The following is a 17326-nucleotide window of genomic DNA, read 5'->3' on the forward strand; positions in this document are numbered from 1 at the left end:
AATGCCTTTATGTCACTTGGGGCCCCATCGGACGGGGTCCCCATAAGTTGGTAGGACTTCTTCTTCTGTTGCTTGTTCTTCTTAGGGTTTCTAGAATTAGGGTTTGCAAGTTTTAGGGTTAGGATTTTCAGAATTAGGGTTTCAATAATTAGGGTTTTTGGCAAAAATTAGGGTTAGGGTTTTGCTCTCGGGCAGCCACATCATCTGTAAGTTGGCTTCATTCCTTAGGCTTTGACACGTCAGCAATTTGTTACACTATTAATGTCTTCAAAAGGCCACAAATGTACTATAAACGTCTTCAAAAGGCCATAGTGCCCTATGGGACCAAAAATTACAAACATATGAGCTTTGTCACAACTGTCCGGAAAGAACATATATGATGAAAAAAGGCTAGTGGCAAACCCTAACACTTGAAAAAATAGCTCACCAGGGGGTGAAGCAAAGATGACACCAGAGGAGGGGCAATACAATAGGGGAGGGCCCATCTCAAGAAGTGTGATCCAAGTTTGTCTGATATAGAGCTGCCAGAGATCTTATCAAAGCACTATGTTTCTCTCGTAACGTGAGACACCAGTATTTTCTAACCGTGTCTTGCAGATTGGTATCCAATTGCGTAAGTCGGATGGGAAGCGTAAGGAGGCTTTCCTCTTTGGTCTAGACAAGTACATCAAGTACGATGTGAGGGTTTTCTGCCCCACTGACGACAATGACACCATGAGAATTGCTCTCAAGCAGGAAATGAAGCACAACAAAGAAGAACAAGTCAAGTACCGCGCATAACCAATAGAATGAACACAATGGTAAGAACGATAGTAAGAACCACAGTACCTCTTCTTCTCAATCTTCCACTACACCTAAAGCACATAACTCTTCACCTAACAGCGATAATGAAGGAAAAGCTAAAATTTAGGAAACCCCTAAGTTGACACCTGATGAAAAATCTACTCAAGGAATGGTAGGAGGCTAGTTAAGTTTTGAAGAACGAGCTGAGTATGGAAAAGAAGGAAGATGTTTTGAAGTGTCACACTAAAGGTCATAAAAAGAATTGTCCTAAGAAAGAACCCACAGCACCCACAGAATCCACATCTTTTCTTGGTGTCATAAAGGAACCAACTAATGTGCCCCAAGTTTCTTATAATCATCTAGATGAGTCTCTCATGATGTGTTATGGTCATGTGAATGGTCAGTGCATTGTTATCTTGTTTGATCCTGGGAGTATGCATAATGTGATTAGCAATTCTCTTGTGAAGAGCGCATGTTTAGAAGCTACTCCGGTGGACCCCATAATGGTTGCTAGATTTGCTCCTGGAATGCACTCCTCCATTACGCATGAATATTCGAAAGTACATGTCTCACTCCAAAACGCGGTTTGCGTCATCCGTTTTTTGTGACTCTTCTCTCTGGAGGAGACTACAGCAGAGGATTCGAGCCATACTCTCTCGACATCCAGAGTGCAGATGAGGATGGATTCTAGTAGTAGTAGTAGTAGTAGTATTTTTGTTCTAGCCTTTTTGTACCCAGACATGGTATTAGATTCATTATTTTGTAACAAATTGGTCTCATAGGTCATTTTGGCCTTTTGAAGACGTTAATATAACATTTCATTTCATTTCTGGATGTAATATGATTTTCGGCATTAAGTGGTTTCATGAGCTTAAGCCCCAAGTTGATTGGGAAGAAAACCCACTCACTCTCTCTATAGAAGATGCCTCTCCCGTGGTCATTCGTTGCTAGCAGAATATTCATTCTTTGTCATTGATCTCTCACTCTCATGTTTTCAAAGGGGATAAAACTCTCAGTCCAATAGCATCTCTCAATACACAATCAAATAGTTCAAAAAAGAATCAATCCTTGCATGAAAAGAAACCTCTCTGTCATTCATTCTCTAGAGCATTAGATCATTTTGTTTATGATAGAGATTTTAGTTTATCATCAAGCCCTCAAGGGGCTCCATTCTCTATTTGGTGCATTTAGGAGCAACCATCAAGCTAGATGGTCCCAGACTTTAGAGCAATTTGGTGGTTTGATTGATTATGTTCCTAGTAAAGCTAACCCGATAGCACATACGACAAGACACGCACGACAGTACCCATTCATGAAGTATCTTTTGTTCGCATGAAAAGTCAGTCTGCAGTTTTTAAGTCTTTCATTTGTGACGGTCTCTTGTATTTTCGTCACCATCTTTGTGTATTACCTTCTCATAGGAAACTTTAGAAGATTTAAAGTTTGCATTCAAGGAATACCCAATGTTTCACCGTTGTAGATCATATCAATAAAATTACATGCTCATTCCTTGGCAGGACACGGTGACAACACAAGCATTAGCACAAGTGTCTATTAAGCATTGGTAATCCTTTTGTGGTTTGCCAGAGTCGATAGTTGTCAATAGGAAAGTCAAGTTTAGGTCACATTTTTAGCAAGCACTCTTTGAAAAGTTTGGCACTCCATTCAGCTTCTCATTTGCATTTCATCGACATTCCTTAGGATGCATAGTCCATTTCTAGTCATGAAAAAGGTATAAAAGAAGTGTCTATGAATTTGTGGTTACCTAACTTATGGTCAAGGCACCATTTTTCTTGTTTTTTAGTTGAAGTTGTTTCAAGGAGATTCTCAAAGATCGTAGAAAAAGTTGAAGACATAGAGTTGAAGCAGTTTATCATGCATCGCTTTCGGCGCAGCTCAAAGAAGCAAGCATTGCAATCCTTTTTGAAGATCAAGTATCACAGAACCGACGCAACAAAGTGGGCCGACGAAGATTTCTTCAGAGATTCCCCGGAGTTATTGGCAGACTACACGGAAGCCATGCAGCTCGATGCCAATACCTCACCTTGAAAAGGGGGTGGTGTTACATGAACATCTACCCTATGTGCATGTGGACAAGTTGTAACTACTATTTCTAGGGTTAGAACAACCCGAAGTGTTATGGCACCCTTGTGAGCCTCTATGCAAGACGTGCATGTCCACGCACTTTAGTGTACTTGCATAACCTCTGATTGCACATAAGCACAGCCAGTGTCTGCTAGGTGTAGGCGCTAGGGAGTGTTCCCATACAGTTGCATTAGTACACCCAGCATAGGTATTTACTTGCATGTGAAGCACCTCTTTATAAGTCAGTTTATTAACTTACTAATGAGTGACATTTTAGCCGGCCGATTAAAAGTCGTGGGTTTCTTATTGGCATTGCCCGAACCAGCTTTAATTCCTTATATAAGTGACCCTAGGCATCACTTCTCAAACATATATCAATACCCGCAGTACAAGTACCAACAGCACCCAGTACCTTTGGCGTTTTCAGCATTTAGCTTGGTGTTTTACACTCATCTTACACACTCAGATCAGCCTCCAATACTTCCTTAGATCAGCGAATGTTTTTCTGTTTTCAGCCCACCCTCATAGCAAATCAGCCATCATAGCCTTGCCGATGGTTGCATATCCCATCAGTTCCTCTAGCGTTTTGCATTTCAAACCTTAGCCTCTCATATCCATAGCGTTTTTGCATCCCAGAAGAGCCTTGCAAATTTCAGCCCATAACCTCATCAGCACTTGCAAATCCCATCAGTTCCACCAGCATTTTTGCATTTCAACCCTTAGCCTCGCAGATTCAAGCGTCTACAGCAAGATCCCATCAGCAACTCCGCATCTAGGACCATTGTATCAACATTTGTGCAATTTAAAGAAAATACCTCTCTAGCCATAGAGGGGTCCCTTGAAGGGAGGTTTGGGCCCCCATCTATTGTTAGTCTTCTCTCTTTCCTTCACTCACAGTATCATTCTCTCTTCTCTCTCTAGTCTTCGCACATCTCTCATGGAGTACAAGGAACCTTGAGTACGCACTAAGCACTCATCCTGAGCATTCACCTTCAATCACTTCTGCTGCACATTACAATATATATGTGGATGGGTGTGCGGGATACACACAGTAAACTAATGGTTGTATGTGGTTGGAAGAGGGTTGCATGGAGCTACAACACTACAAGGCTCAATTCATTTACATCTGCATGGGTGAGGAAACATCACAATAAGTGTGAAATTAATCAGTTGTATCCTGTGGTAATGAGTGAGTGTAATATATCATATATTTGGGAGCCTCTTTACGAACTCTTCATAAATGAATAATACCTTTCTAAAACAAGATGTTGCAATCCTTGTAACAGCAATGGCACCACAGTTTCTTCCTAGAAAAACAAATGTTTGTTGAGTGAATTTCTATTTAACTAAGTTAATACACAAAATTTTGATGCATAAAAGTTACCATTTAAAAAAGGTACTACATAAAACTTTGATGCATAAAGACTACCAAATTTTATTGTATGTGTGTCCACTAGTTTGTACAAAGCTAGAATCGAATACAGAAGAGAACCTATAACACTTACTTTTTCCAAAGATTAGAGGAAACAGCATGATTGTTCTTGGTTGCAACAATTGTGAACATACTTAATGACTTGGCTACATATGAAGTGTCTTTCTTTGACACATCTGAGGAGTTAATACAAGAACTGGATCTTTACCATGGATGGGGTAAAGAAGCTGACTGCGGTAGGTGACAGGTCGGGGCTCTTCTCGCTGTGATATGGGTGGCTGTTGCGATACATGGTACAAGCTCTCAGCATATGTGTGCCATAGCTGTGGATCCTTAATGGGTGTTGAGGTCTTAGACTCTCTAAAGCTCTCTCCATGAGAGATGGTTGTTTCTGGCACTCTCCACAAGAACTGAAACATGTCCATCTATATGCCTCTGCAAAGGCCCACCTTTTACGGTGGGTGAGCCTCCTCATTTCTTTCCGAGCCTCCTGACCTATGATAGTCCCTAGTGATTGCTGTATGAGGAGTCTCATGTAAAGCGCTCTGCACTCATCATTATTCCAACAGTTCTGGGGCATGATTCCAAATTGGGCGGCCCTGCATTGTAGTGGGACCTGCAAGCCTTGTCCAATTGCCCGTATCACGAGCTTTGGGTGAAAAGAAAGAAAATAAAAATATAAAAACGAAAATAAAACAAAGGCATAAAGACACCTGTGTGTGCGGTATCAAAAATCTGTTACACTTCCTCGGTCAAGTTCGCTCACATGACTGAATGCTCCGGTACTTAGCCAACATTGCAACACCTCTAGGTCAACAATTGCAGTAGAAGCAACTGCAAAGGGATGACAAATGTGACAAAGCTTTCAGATCCTTACTCTGATCTTATCCAAAGCCTTGGTTGTCCAACCACCCAAGGTGGAACCAAACATAGTGTGCTGTATGAGTACAACGTACAATATGTTGTATCTAACAGTTTGGATTTTAAGGTACGTACAAATATGTACAGTTGTAAGAAACCATAACTTAAGAGCATATTATATATAAAATACACGTATACTAGTAGAGATACATTAGATATCTATCCCAAAATTATTTGGAGAATGTATCCACTCACCTCAATACTTGGAGACTTAGAGACCAGGAGAGGTCTGTATTCGTCCAACCACAATCTCATAGAGTGCCATAATACCCCCATATCAGACCAGGAGAGGTCCGTACTCATCCAACCACAATCTCATAGAGTGCCATAATACCCCCATATCAGCTCATGGGATACTCCTAAAGCCAATAGTCTATGCATCAATCTGGTTCTCGGTATCGTGTCAAAGGCTCCATGGAAATCCACAAAGCTGCAATATATCCTTCTCCCATGTGCTCTGCCCTCCTCAATGATAGCTCTGAGAGTGAATATATGATCCAAAGTGGAAAAAGTCCTCCATGTATCCCCTCTCTCTCCGCCCATGTGCTCAACTCATGTTCGAAGATAGACGCATAGAGTTTGGCCAATGAGTGATTAACCATAATGGTGCGATAATTATTCATCAAACTGGGATCACCAAATTTTGAATATCGGCACGATCGTGGACATACTCCAAGTGTCAAGAAATCCCTCACACATAGCTCTATTAAACATGAGAGCTAGTAGGTCTTCTACCGTGTCCCTTGCATGTATGAAGTGCTCTGCTACTAGTCTGTCATGGTCCTGAGATCTCCTCGTACTCGGCTTGTCAATGGCTTTCTTTACCAATTATGTGGTAGAGAAGGTACAAGTGGATCGGCATGGTTGTGGGGGATCGGACAAAGGGCCTGATGTGGCATGATGTATAGTGGGGTTGCATACTCCCCCCAAGTCCCTAGCGAGGTTATAGCGACGAGTGTGGAACACTCCCGAAGCATCCTCCAAGCCTCTCCCAAATCCCGACTCAAGAACAGCTGGTACATGTCTCCCTCGAGCTGGGCCAAGAAAGCTCGCTTCTTCCTTCACACAAGGCGTCGGAAGAGGAGGATACGTGACTATCTCTAGGTGGTCACCCCAATAGCAACCTTTCTCCATAATTGAGCTCTTATCTATTTGCATTCCTCATCATACCAACTGTTCCGGGACATGCTCCGAGAATGTCGCTGCATTGTGGGCTCTGGCTATGGGTGAGAAATGTCGCCAAAGCTGAGTCTATAGTCTCAATGAAGATCTAAGTGAGCGCTGCCAAAGGTCTCCATGGATCCTCCATACTCGGAAGCCTATACATCTCTAATGTGTAGAGTCCGTTGGTCTCTCTACAAAAAGTGTATCTTGGGAACATGTCTATTGTCACAAATTGATGACATGGCATGACCCACCCGTGGATAGGCAAATGACATCGTATGCTTTGTACGGACGCCAGAAATACAGGCAGATGATGTGGCATGCTGTACGAAAGCTCGAGATTCACGCTAACATGCCACGTGGACCAGCAATACGGATTTCCGCTTTTTGTGCTGACATGCTAACGTCGCATACTGTACGGAATTCTGAAAAATAAGGTTGGCTGTTTTTGCCTGTTTTTGGAGCCAGTTGCTTTTGGGACTCATTGCTTTTGAGTTTAACTGCTTTTGGGGCTCTGCTTTTGGCATCCCTTGTAAGAATAAAAGGAGCTCAAGGGCCTCACTCTTCAGAGCATCTGGACGTAGAGTCTGAGAGCTGAGGACGCGGCGGGAGTTGTACTGTGCTCAAAGATTAATACAAAAAGAAATAACGAAAGGGGCGCCAGTCTTTGGGGCCAATCTCTCTTGGCACGGAACTATGCCGGGCCGTGTCGACTCGATTGAATTGTGATCTGTCTGTGAAGCATTTTAAGTGAATTCCTCTCTCGTGTTGCGACAGATTCTAGACTTGGGTGCTCAAGTTTGTTACATCTATAGACCCCTCAGTATAGCTGTTGCTGTGGTGATCTCCATCAAAAATGATATGACTACATGATCTGCTACCACCCCAATGGGACAAGGCCCTACTGTGAGATCCTGGATGCGTGGGACAGAGCCTATCTAGGCTAGTAAATAATATATTGTGCTCGCTCCACTTCTGTGAGGAAAGTGAAATTTGTGGATGTCATGTAATGTGTAGGGGAAGTGATTTATGGTGATAACTCAGGAGAATAAGTGCTCAATGTTTATTCAAGGTTTCTTTTACTTCGTGAGAGAGATGTGCAAAAGACTAGAGAGGAAAGAGAGAATGGTATTGAGAGTGAAGGTTTTAAGACTGAAGAGAGAGAAAGTAGACTAACATCTCACGTGATGTGGAAGGGTTTAAGGATTTGAACTCTGATGTAGTACTTCACACAAACACAAAATTACTTTACTTCACTTGAAAGAAATTGAACACGATGAAAGAGAGAGGCAGAAAGAAAGGAGAGTAAACACCGTATGTCAGGTCACAACCACCCTCAAAGGCCCCCTTTCTTTGTTGGCAAAGGAAGTACTTGGTTTAGATTACTTGCACAATGCTGATACAATGGCTAAATGTGGAATGTTAAATGTTGATGCTTCGATGAACTGCAAAATGCTAGGGCTGATCTCATGCAAAACGCTATGCTGATCTGATGCAAAACGCTGATGATGCTCGGGTGTTGGCGATGAAAACACTAGGTGCTGAGGTGTTGTGGCCGTGGGTGTTGGATGCCCTTGCGGGTATAGGTTCTAATGTCCTAAAATCTGAAGGCCAAGTGACTCTTTATAGGTTTTTTAGCCATTTTCCCTACCTACTTTTAAATGTCATGTCAAAGTCACTTATTAATAAATGATTTAATCACTTAAGTGATTGTTCATATGCCTATATGCTTACGTGACTGTAGAATGCAAGTGAGGGTATGAGTAAGGTGCAGCGGATGTGAATTTTGAACTTTGCTCAAGATGAGTGCTCGAACTGTGCTCAAGGTTCCATTTACTTACGGAAGGGAGAGCCTTCCGTTCCTTTAATGAGAGAGTGCAAATGATCACAAACAAAGTGGATAAACACTGTGAATGAAGGTGTTGAGACTGAGAGATAGAGAGAGAAGAATACGACACCAGAATGTTGTCAAACCCCCCTCCGAAGGCCCCACTCTCTATGGCGAGAGCGGTCTACTATTGATTGCACAAATCTCTACAATGCAATGGACTTGCCGACAATGACGGCGACGAGATGGGCTGAAATCTGAAAACGCTAAGGGCTGAAATCTGCAAATCTTGTATCTGCTGAATTCTGACTCTATGTCGGTGACGACGGCGATGGCGACGATGCGACGATGACGCGCTGAAAACGCAGATGCTGAAATCTGCGTTTCCCGGGCTGAATCTGTAAACGCTAGCTAATCTGACCATGCAGCGAGGCTCTGCTGCGGGAAGGTGAGATCTGCGAGGTTGGGGGACTATTCTGCGGTGTCTAGCTTATGAAAACTGAAAATGCTAAGGCAAAGGCTGAATCTGTCGCCAAGGAACTGCAAAACGCTAGGTGATCTGCAACTCCAAAAACGCTAAGGCTGATCCTGATCTACTGCAAAAACGTTGTGAATCTGCTATGGAAATCTGCTAACGCCAAGCTTGATCTGCTGTCTGCAAAACGCTGAGCTGTCCTTGATGAAAAACGCTAGGCTTGATCTTTGGTCTGTTGTGCTGGAAACGCTAGGTTGGCCTGCCGGGAAGTCTTGTTGAGAAGGTGTCTGTCATACGCTGGGTCTCTGTTGCCTCTTCTGCCAGAAAGTGCTAGCGCTAGGTTTTCTTATATACTTGCTTGTCAAAATTGCCCTACCCAGTTTCCCAACAAAGTCACTTATTAATAATAAGTGAAAAATGACTAAAATAGGGAAAATAGGCTTTCTGCACTGTAAAGTGCTCCTGATGGAATCTAATGGTAATGCTGATGATTATGCTGTGTGCAACCAGAGGATATGCATCTACTCTAAGTGTCTGGACATGCACGGTCTGCGAACAGACTCACAAAAGTGCCAGAACACTTCCTAAGCTAGGCTAACTGAACCCTTGTCATGAAGTAGCTTGTCTACATGCACATAGGGTTAGATGTGCACGTGACAGTATGCAACTATGACCTGCCTAATCATGCATGTCCTTCTAGAGGCTCACAAGGTGCCAGTCTTGTTAGAATTCAGGCATCTCCCTTGGTTCATCCAGTCGGTCCCAGTTTCTCCTTGGGACAAGTCATAGGATCCTAGGGAGTGAGGGCTGTTTTGTGGCTGTGCCTAGCCAATGTGAGGTGGGTTTCTCATGTCAAGTTGTGTCTAGCCATGTTTACCATTGGGTTTTGGCTTAGTTCTATGGCCTACTATGCTCCTTTTGCCCTTACCAGGTTTCCCCCTTGCAATTCAGTGCTTTCCCAGAGCACTAGTGCCAGTTGCTCCTTTCTTGCCCTATTTTCCCATTTATTGGGTGTTTATGTCAGGTCGTAGAGAAACATGTGTGGGTTGGGCAACCAGCCCTCTGGCCTATATGAGAAGCAGGAGGGATCACTTATGTGCATGTGTGCAACCCAGGTGGGCACCTCTAAGGGATACCCCTTGCTCATCTGCTACCGTTTTTGGCAGGCAGCAGGTCAGCATTTTTGGCATGTTATGAGGGCAGCATGCAGGTGATGATGGGCAGCAGATCCAACCTTGCGATTCCCCTCAGGACATCCCCATTCTCATGTGATCACAGGCAGAGCACCCCGTCATTGATGCAGGCCTAAGAGAGGAGAGATGTACTGCCTTCTAGAGGGCAGCCATACGGTGGCTATCCAGATCTTTCTCTCTCCAAATCTGAGTTGATGTCAGGAGGAGGAGCATCTTCAGGTTGGATGCCCATGTCGAGACCGTCTCAGTAGTTGGCATTGTCAGTAGCAGTCGCACTTGTGTGCACCTCGGGTCTATCCATTGGGCATGTTAGTTCTATGCCTGACCATCCTTGGTCACTTGTATGAGCAGATTTTTATCAGCATGGAGAGCCTTTCCCAGATCTCTCTCTCTCTCTCTCTCTCTCTCTCTCTCTCTCTCTCTCTCTCTCTCTCTCAGTGATGTCTCTTCTCCACAGGTGTGCCTTGTTCATATGTTTGGCATTGCACGTGTTCTAGATCGGAGTCGAGGTGCCCATCAAATCACGAGCCAGTTCTTGTCTTCATTGCATCTTCCGCTGGCACCGTTGACATGGTATCAGAGCCTATGCTGATACACACCTGCATGCTCGGATGTGGCTGATCCGGTGCGGTTTTGGACATGATTGAGAGAGAAGAAGCTTGTTGTTTTCTTTTTCCTGGTTTTCTCCAAGTTTGGGGCAGATTTGTGTATGTGGAGGCCTTGGATCCTTGTCTACGAGTTCCCCATCTTTACTCTTGAATACCCCGACCTCCTTTCACCGAGGGGAACCCGATGGAGACTTCAGAATGTGTAGCAATGCTCGATTGCTTTGGTTTCTTCCAGACGGAGTCATGTTATCGTGCCGTCCCACAAGGGGAGCAAGCATGCGGTTATTGGATCCAAAGGGGGATCTGTTTATTTCCATCTTCTTCTTCCGAGAGAAGTGTTTGGACAACAACAGTAGGACCTTCTTCATCACTTCTGGAGGAGTATTCTATGGCTATGTTTCCGTCGAGGAGATGGATTGGCAGATTTGTTGTGCCTTATGCAAATGCACATCTTTCTTGGAATTGTCGATGGAGCTACCTATCCGATGGGTAGCAGGTTGACGATTCAGTTGCACTTCTGTACCAAATTGTGGATTATGGATGACAGAGAGGGATCTCTTTCCTTCTTGAGGCAAAGGATGTTCTTTGATTTTCCGTTGTCCATCAAAGGATGGAAGTTCAAGTTCTGGCCTCCGGCGACTCTTGTTCATCCGGTATGCAGCAGTTCAAGTGCATGTTCTAGTGCATGCGTTGGAGTTGTCTTTGACAGGCAAAGGGGGATACTTCTATCTTCAAAACCACTTCTTGTTTGATCATCTGACTTCCTTGGATGAGGTTTAGAGGTGGAGCATGTGGTGCCAGACCCTTAGCCAACAATGACAACAGCTCGAAGAAGTTTTGTTGGAGTCTGAACTTCTCCTTTCTCCATGTTCACTCCTTCCCTGGTGGTAGTGTGGCCCTACAGATTTGGTCATTTTTTTGCCCTCTTGTGAGCTTGTCAGCACCAATTATGGGACAGATTTGCAACCTTCTGTGGGCAATTTTCTTGATGATCGACAACAAATTTGTCAAGATCCTTTGGATGACAGATTTGCAGACAGTGTTGACAATTAGTGGGGACATCTAGTTCCTACTCCCGCAGTCAACAACATTTGGATGCTTCTTCCATGCATCCCTTTGGAGAGCTCCAATCTTGGAGGCAACCCTTTTCAGGTGCAGATTTGGCCACAGCTGGCTAGTATAGCAGGTTCTTTCCTTGCAGTCCTTTGCCCAGCTTTCTGGCATGTTATAAATCAGCCCAACCCCAAGCCAGTTTCTTTACTCTCCCTTGACTATTGGAGTCATGTTGTGTATTGAATATTGATTGCACAGTTCAGTAGTGGGTATATTCTTCTCAACACAATTACAAAGGACAGTTTTGATGAGAATTTTAAGGAAGCAAGTTATAACAGTGGGACTATATGTGCTCTTCCGAGTCTGTATGCAGTTTGGCATATTATATTGGATTGTACCTACAGGTTTGATCTTGGCAGGTGTAGAGACGTGATGGACATTTGGTGTGATCCCAGGGAGTTTGCTTGAGTAGCTAGGTTCTTGTTGGACCCTGACGGCTTCTTTGGCAAACATGGTCCTCAGGTGACGACCTTTTAGGTCTTAGCAATCCAAGTTTACCGATGATGTGATTCTCTTTCAGTCTTGAGTTCCATGAGACTCAAGCTTTGCTATTCAGTTACGAGGGAAGCAATTATCTCAGAATTTTTTCCGGTGGCACTTATTCTCTTTTCCCAAGATTGAGCGGGAGGGGGACTTCCTATCTTGGGGGAGTTCTCAGCTTTAGCTCTTGAGCTTTCAATGACAATGTTTGCGATGAAAACGATGATGATGAGGGTTGCAATCTACAAGCGATGAGGCTACTAGATACTAGAGAACTGCAAGGCTGATTTGTTGCAGAAACGCTAGGTTGATCTACAAGAGAATGCTGAAAATACTAGTGGATCTTGGAGGTTCCGGCTGAAAACTGTAATCTCATGCTAAAACGCCACGGCTGAGATGGATGGGAAAAACGCTAGTGGGTGCTTGTGCTGTTGGTACTTGTACTGCAAGTACTAGATATGATTGGAGAGAAGACCCCTAGGGTCTCCTATATAGCTAATAAGCCTGGGTCAAGCAATATCAGATTGAGGCCCCCACGACTCTAAAGCAGATGTCATTAGTAAGTTAAGAACTACAAATAAGAGGTGCTTTGTTTGCACTTATTACCTAGGCTTGGTACTAATGACTCTGTATGGGAACACTCCATCAGTGCCTACACCTAGAGGACACTAGTTGTGCGCATGTGCAATCAAAGGGTATGCACCTACTTCAAAGTCCTTGGACATGCCATATAGGCTCACAAAGGTGCCTGAACACTTCCTAGGTTGTCCTAAACCCTGGAAGTAGGAGTTACAACTTGTCCACATGGCACATGCACATAGGGTTAGATGTGCACGTGACATATCGAATATCTCCCCAAGCCATTTAAAATGGCTTGTCCATGTGTTGTCCCTATATCCATTAGATACCTCCCATACTCTGTGTACTCGTCTTTTGAGCTGCGACCAAGTCCGAGCTCTGTAGTATCTATCTCTATCAACCTCTCTTTAGCGTCACGTGCACATGGCTCTGTGTGCCACGTGGCCATGCTTCATCAACTTCTAGAGCCAATTCTGTACGTTTCTCTAAATAGGAGTGTCTAGAATCTTAGGAGGATTAGAACCGGAAATTTTGTGAGCCTACTTGCAGATCCCTGCATGTCCGAACGAGTTCATTAGATTAGGTTTCCCAGTTTTGGAACCTTCTTGCATAAATGGGTTGTGCATGCGTTTTGACACGTGTTATTGAAACTCAATGGGCATCTAACATTATTTGCATGTAGGTCCTAGGCTAGAGGAACGTGTTGGTCCAACTCTTTTGTCAAATGGTTCACGGATCAATGAGTTATGGCCATTCTACTCCTTGAAACTCACACATGCGCACATTTGCACATTCTCCTGACTTGTCAACAAAAAATTTATTATAAAACAAGCACGAAGGCCAGCGATTCCTCATCAGTTCTATCTAGCACAAGTTGTAGATCAGCCCAGAGTTTTCTACATCTTGCAGCTGCCCTAGCGTATCTGCTCCACATTGCAGCCATCTCCAGCAACCTAGCGTTTTGGGATTTGCAAGCACAAATGAGCCCAGATCTGCCAGCGTTTTGGTGTTGTGGCCCAATTTCTTGCCGGAAAACCCCCTCATCTGCTAACGCTAGTTCTTTACTGCAGCCCAGACATTTTGGCGGTCCATCAAGCCCTTTCTCGGCCATTCCCTTGCCGCATTGAGTGCTCCCATCGTTGTCCATCATTTGCTCCATCATCAGCTGCGTTTTTTGCTAAGCACGTCGGATCTATTGCATTTTTTCAACCAGATTTGTGTTCTTGAGCCAGCCATCAGCCCTTCATTCCTCACATTGGGAGCGCAATTCAGCCACAGATCTACCCCTAGGTGGTCATCTGCAACCCCACATCAAGACGGATCCAAAGGTATATCAAATCCGCCTCTGAGGTGCTTCATTTCGAAGAGTTACCGAGGCAACATTCCCCCTTCGAGTCAATAGAGTCTTCATTTGAGGTATTGCATGTGTGTAAATTTCATTTACGCAATCAAAAGCAAATGCCACATTAGCATCGGTGTGAGGGGCCCTTGAGAGGGTTGTTGGGATCCCATTTGGTGTCCTGTTCTCTCTCTCTCTCTCTCTCTCTCTCTCTCTCTCTCTCTCTCACATATATATGGGTTTGGACTCTCTCTCACTGTTTCTAGGGTTTCGTCACCCTTTTTTTGCTGTTTTCAGGGTTTTGTCATTGTTTTTTTGTTGTTTTTTAGGATTTTGCCAATGTTTTTTTGCTGTTTTTTAGGATATCGTCACTGTTTCTTGCTGCTTTTTAGGGTTTCACGTTTTTTAAGGTTTCGCCACTGTTTTTTAGGGTTTCAAATATGTGTTTTGCTGCTTCTTAAAGTTTCAAAGCTGATTTTCTCTGTTTTTAAGGGTTTCACAAGCATTTCTTGCTATTTTTTAGAGTTTCTTGCATTTGTTTTATTTATTTATTGTTGGTTGTTTTAGTCTTTCCCTCTCTCATGGTCTCCCTCCATTGGGCTACCCAATGACCCCCTTTCACATGGCCTCTCCAGTGGCTGTAGCCCGCCTCCCTCTCAACATGAAGTTCTCGATTACCAACAAGCGGATATCAACACTTGAAGTTGAAGTGAAGAGTGGAAGAAAGAGATGGAGGCAACCTTTCTTTAAAAGATGGAGGAATGGAAAGAGGAGAAGAAGAACCTATGCGAAAGGATTTCTCGTGTCGAAGAGCAAGCGGCTTCACAAGAAGCCACAATCCGAACTCTCCAAGGTGAACTTCTTGCTGCAAAAAGTGGGCGGCTCAAAGAAGGAGCAATTCAGCCATCCATGATGGAAGAATTGATTACCAGGAGAGAAGAATACGGGTTATCAAGGAAGATGAGGAGAAGAAGTCATGGACCGCGGTCATCTCCGCAACACAAAAGAAAGTAGAAGAGGCCGAAAAATGGATTGAGGTCACCAAGAAAGGGAAAGGTAAGGAAGCTCCTTGTACACCCACTCTTATTAACATGACCCTTGAAGAGGAACAAAGGAGGAGGATGCGGGCTCTACATGTGAGGGTAACCAGCCTCAAGGACATAAACTATGTGGAAAAAGAGGTCACAATTCTCACATCCATGATGAGGGTGGACAAGCCTTCACACACAAAGGCATGGAGAGTGGGCAAGAAGAGTGGTGGCCCAGGAGAATCTTCAAAAGAGAGAGCTCTCATACTACGCTTCCCCTCCTTGGAAGAAGAGAAGAAATTCCTGAAAAAGAGGCCTACTCTCAAGAAGACAGGTATTTTTCTCGGTGATGATCTCACTCTCCCACAGCTTGCGCATATGAGAGAGGTAATGCCAGAGATTATGGCGGCAAGGGAGAAGGGAAAGACGGCCTTTCACAGAGATGGTCGGGTGGTGATTGTAGAGCGGCACTCTACATGACGGTGTGAGACCTATGGGACCACTAAAGATGGCTACTTGGAATTGTAATGGATCTATGAGGTTGGACGTTGGTACCTTTGAGGACAGTTTCAGAGACAGGGACATTGTTTTCTTCTCAGGGACTCATCAAGCCCCTGGACAGCTTATGCCACATGTGGTGGATACAGATGGGAGACAGCCTACAGGACAATCACGAGATCTAAGCATGGGAGTAGAGGTTCAGGAGGAGTAGTAGTGCTATTTAGGGAGGAGTCACAGCCACTACTACATATTGTACGGAGAGATGATCAGCTAGATACATGTGGGTGAGGTTGAGAGCTGACACAGGCCGATTTCTATACATTTCCATATGTTACTTCCCCCAAGTACGTCAGTATATGCTGTACCCAGAGGACACTCGCTCCTCCTAGGGGACTTCAATGCCCGAATGCGCAACTCTCAGACAGTCTTCCAAACTACAACACTTCAGATGAGATGCTTGAAGAGTTGGATGTGGGTGACTTGGGGCTTGACAAATGCTCAGATGATAGAGAGCAGACAGAGTATGGGAGATACCTCACAGAGATGAAGACCACACATGGGTTAGCCATACTTAATGGCTTACAGCGATTTCCTGGAGCAACCGGTTTCACATGCTTTCTACACAAACAAGGGGGCAGTACAATGGACTATGTTATGGCATAGCCGAGCTTTATTACTTGTATTAAAGATTTCATAGTGGGAGCCAGACCAGTGGGTGTAGCAGTGGATCATGCTCTTTTGACATTGTCCATTTCATTTCAGTATAGTACAATCCAGACATCAAGAGGCAGGTCACATACCCGTTATACATTTACACCAGAGACTGACTTGGTTTATACAGAGGAGATCTATAGCCGTCTATGCACAGCTACACACTCAGCCGGGTCGGAGGCAACACTTTGGGAGCATGCCCCAAGAATAGTTGGTATGATGAGGAGTGCAGAGAGATGAGAGCCAAGCTCCAGAGAGATCTTCTTTTAGTAGTCATCAGTTACAAACAGTCTTGAATTGCTTCCTGGCGCCTTGTGCGACGGAAGAAACGAGCTTATTTGACCCAGATGGAGCGAGACTTGTATCAGCTGTTCTTGAGCAGAGACTCAGGAGAGGCATGGCAATTCTTTCATGAGCACTCTCCTCCCCCAGTGATTACTTCTCCTGATGTGTGGGGCCAGTATGCGACATCGTTATATACAGTTCCTGGACAGGACCCCCTTCTAGATCCTACAGAGCCATGCCCACCTACCAGCACCTTCTTTACCACTGAGATGGTAAAGAGAGCCATTGACAGGATGAGGATCAGCAAGGCATATGATCATGATGGTCTAGTAGCAGAGCACTTTATACATGCTAGAGATATGCTGGTAGAGGTTCTTGCAGTGTTGTTCAATCGTGCCATGTGTGAGGGGTTACCTGAGACTTGGAGGTTGTCTATTATTGTGCCTATCTTCAAGGCAAGTGATCCTACAGACCCTGGGAATTACCGCACTATTATGGTTGGGCACACATTGGCACGATTGTATGCATCCATTCTTGAGCCGCAGTTGAGTAATTGGGCAGAGGGTGAGGGTGTACGAGCAAAGGGCCAGGCCGATTTTAGGAGGGGTTTCTCCACTCTTGATCATATTCTAACACTCAGAGCCATAATTGAGGAGGGCAAGTCACATGGGAGATGGATTTATTGTAGCTTTGTGGATTTCCGCAAAGCATTTGACATGGTACTGAGAGCTCGATTGATGCGCAGACTGCAGGAGATGGGGGTGCCCATAGTGTTCATATGGGGGATTATGGCTCTATATA

The 17326-nt window shown here is 44.4% G+C and overlaps 1 protein-coding gene across 3 annotated transcripts in view; it reads right to left on the reverse strand.

Annotated features, from left to right (window-relative positions):
- Positions 1-17326, reverse strand: part of LOC147427500 (uncharacterized) — a 92214-nt gene that overhangs the window by 31312 nt on the left and 43576 nt on the right. For 2 of the 3 annotated variants that reach the window (XR_015185977.1, XM_086496901.1), the window contains exon 5: positions 4120-4175. Coding sequence is in view for 2 of the 3 variants with exons in the window: in XM_086496901.1 (XP_086353027.1) it covers positions 4120-4175 (56 nt within the window). In the remaining variant the exon portion in view is untranslated. Of the gene's footprint in view, positions 1-4119; positions 4176-4508; positions 5082-17326 lie in introns of those variants that run through there. The other variant, XM_086496900.1, reaches the window with a different exon arrangement.

This window comes from Adiantum capillus-veneris, chromosome 23, assembly GCF_014529385.1.
Source record: "Adiantum capillus-veneris isolate H3 chromosome 23, ASM1452938v2, whole genome shotgun sequence".
Taxonomy (NCBI): domain Eukaryota; kingdom Viridiplantae; phylum Streptophyta; class Polypodiopsida; order Polypodiales; family Pteridaceae; genus Adiantum; species Adiantum capillus-veneris.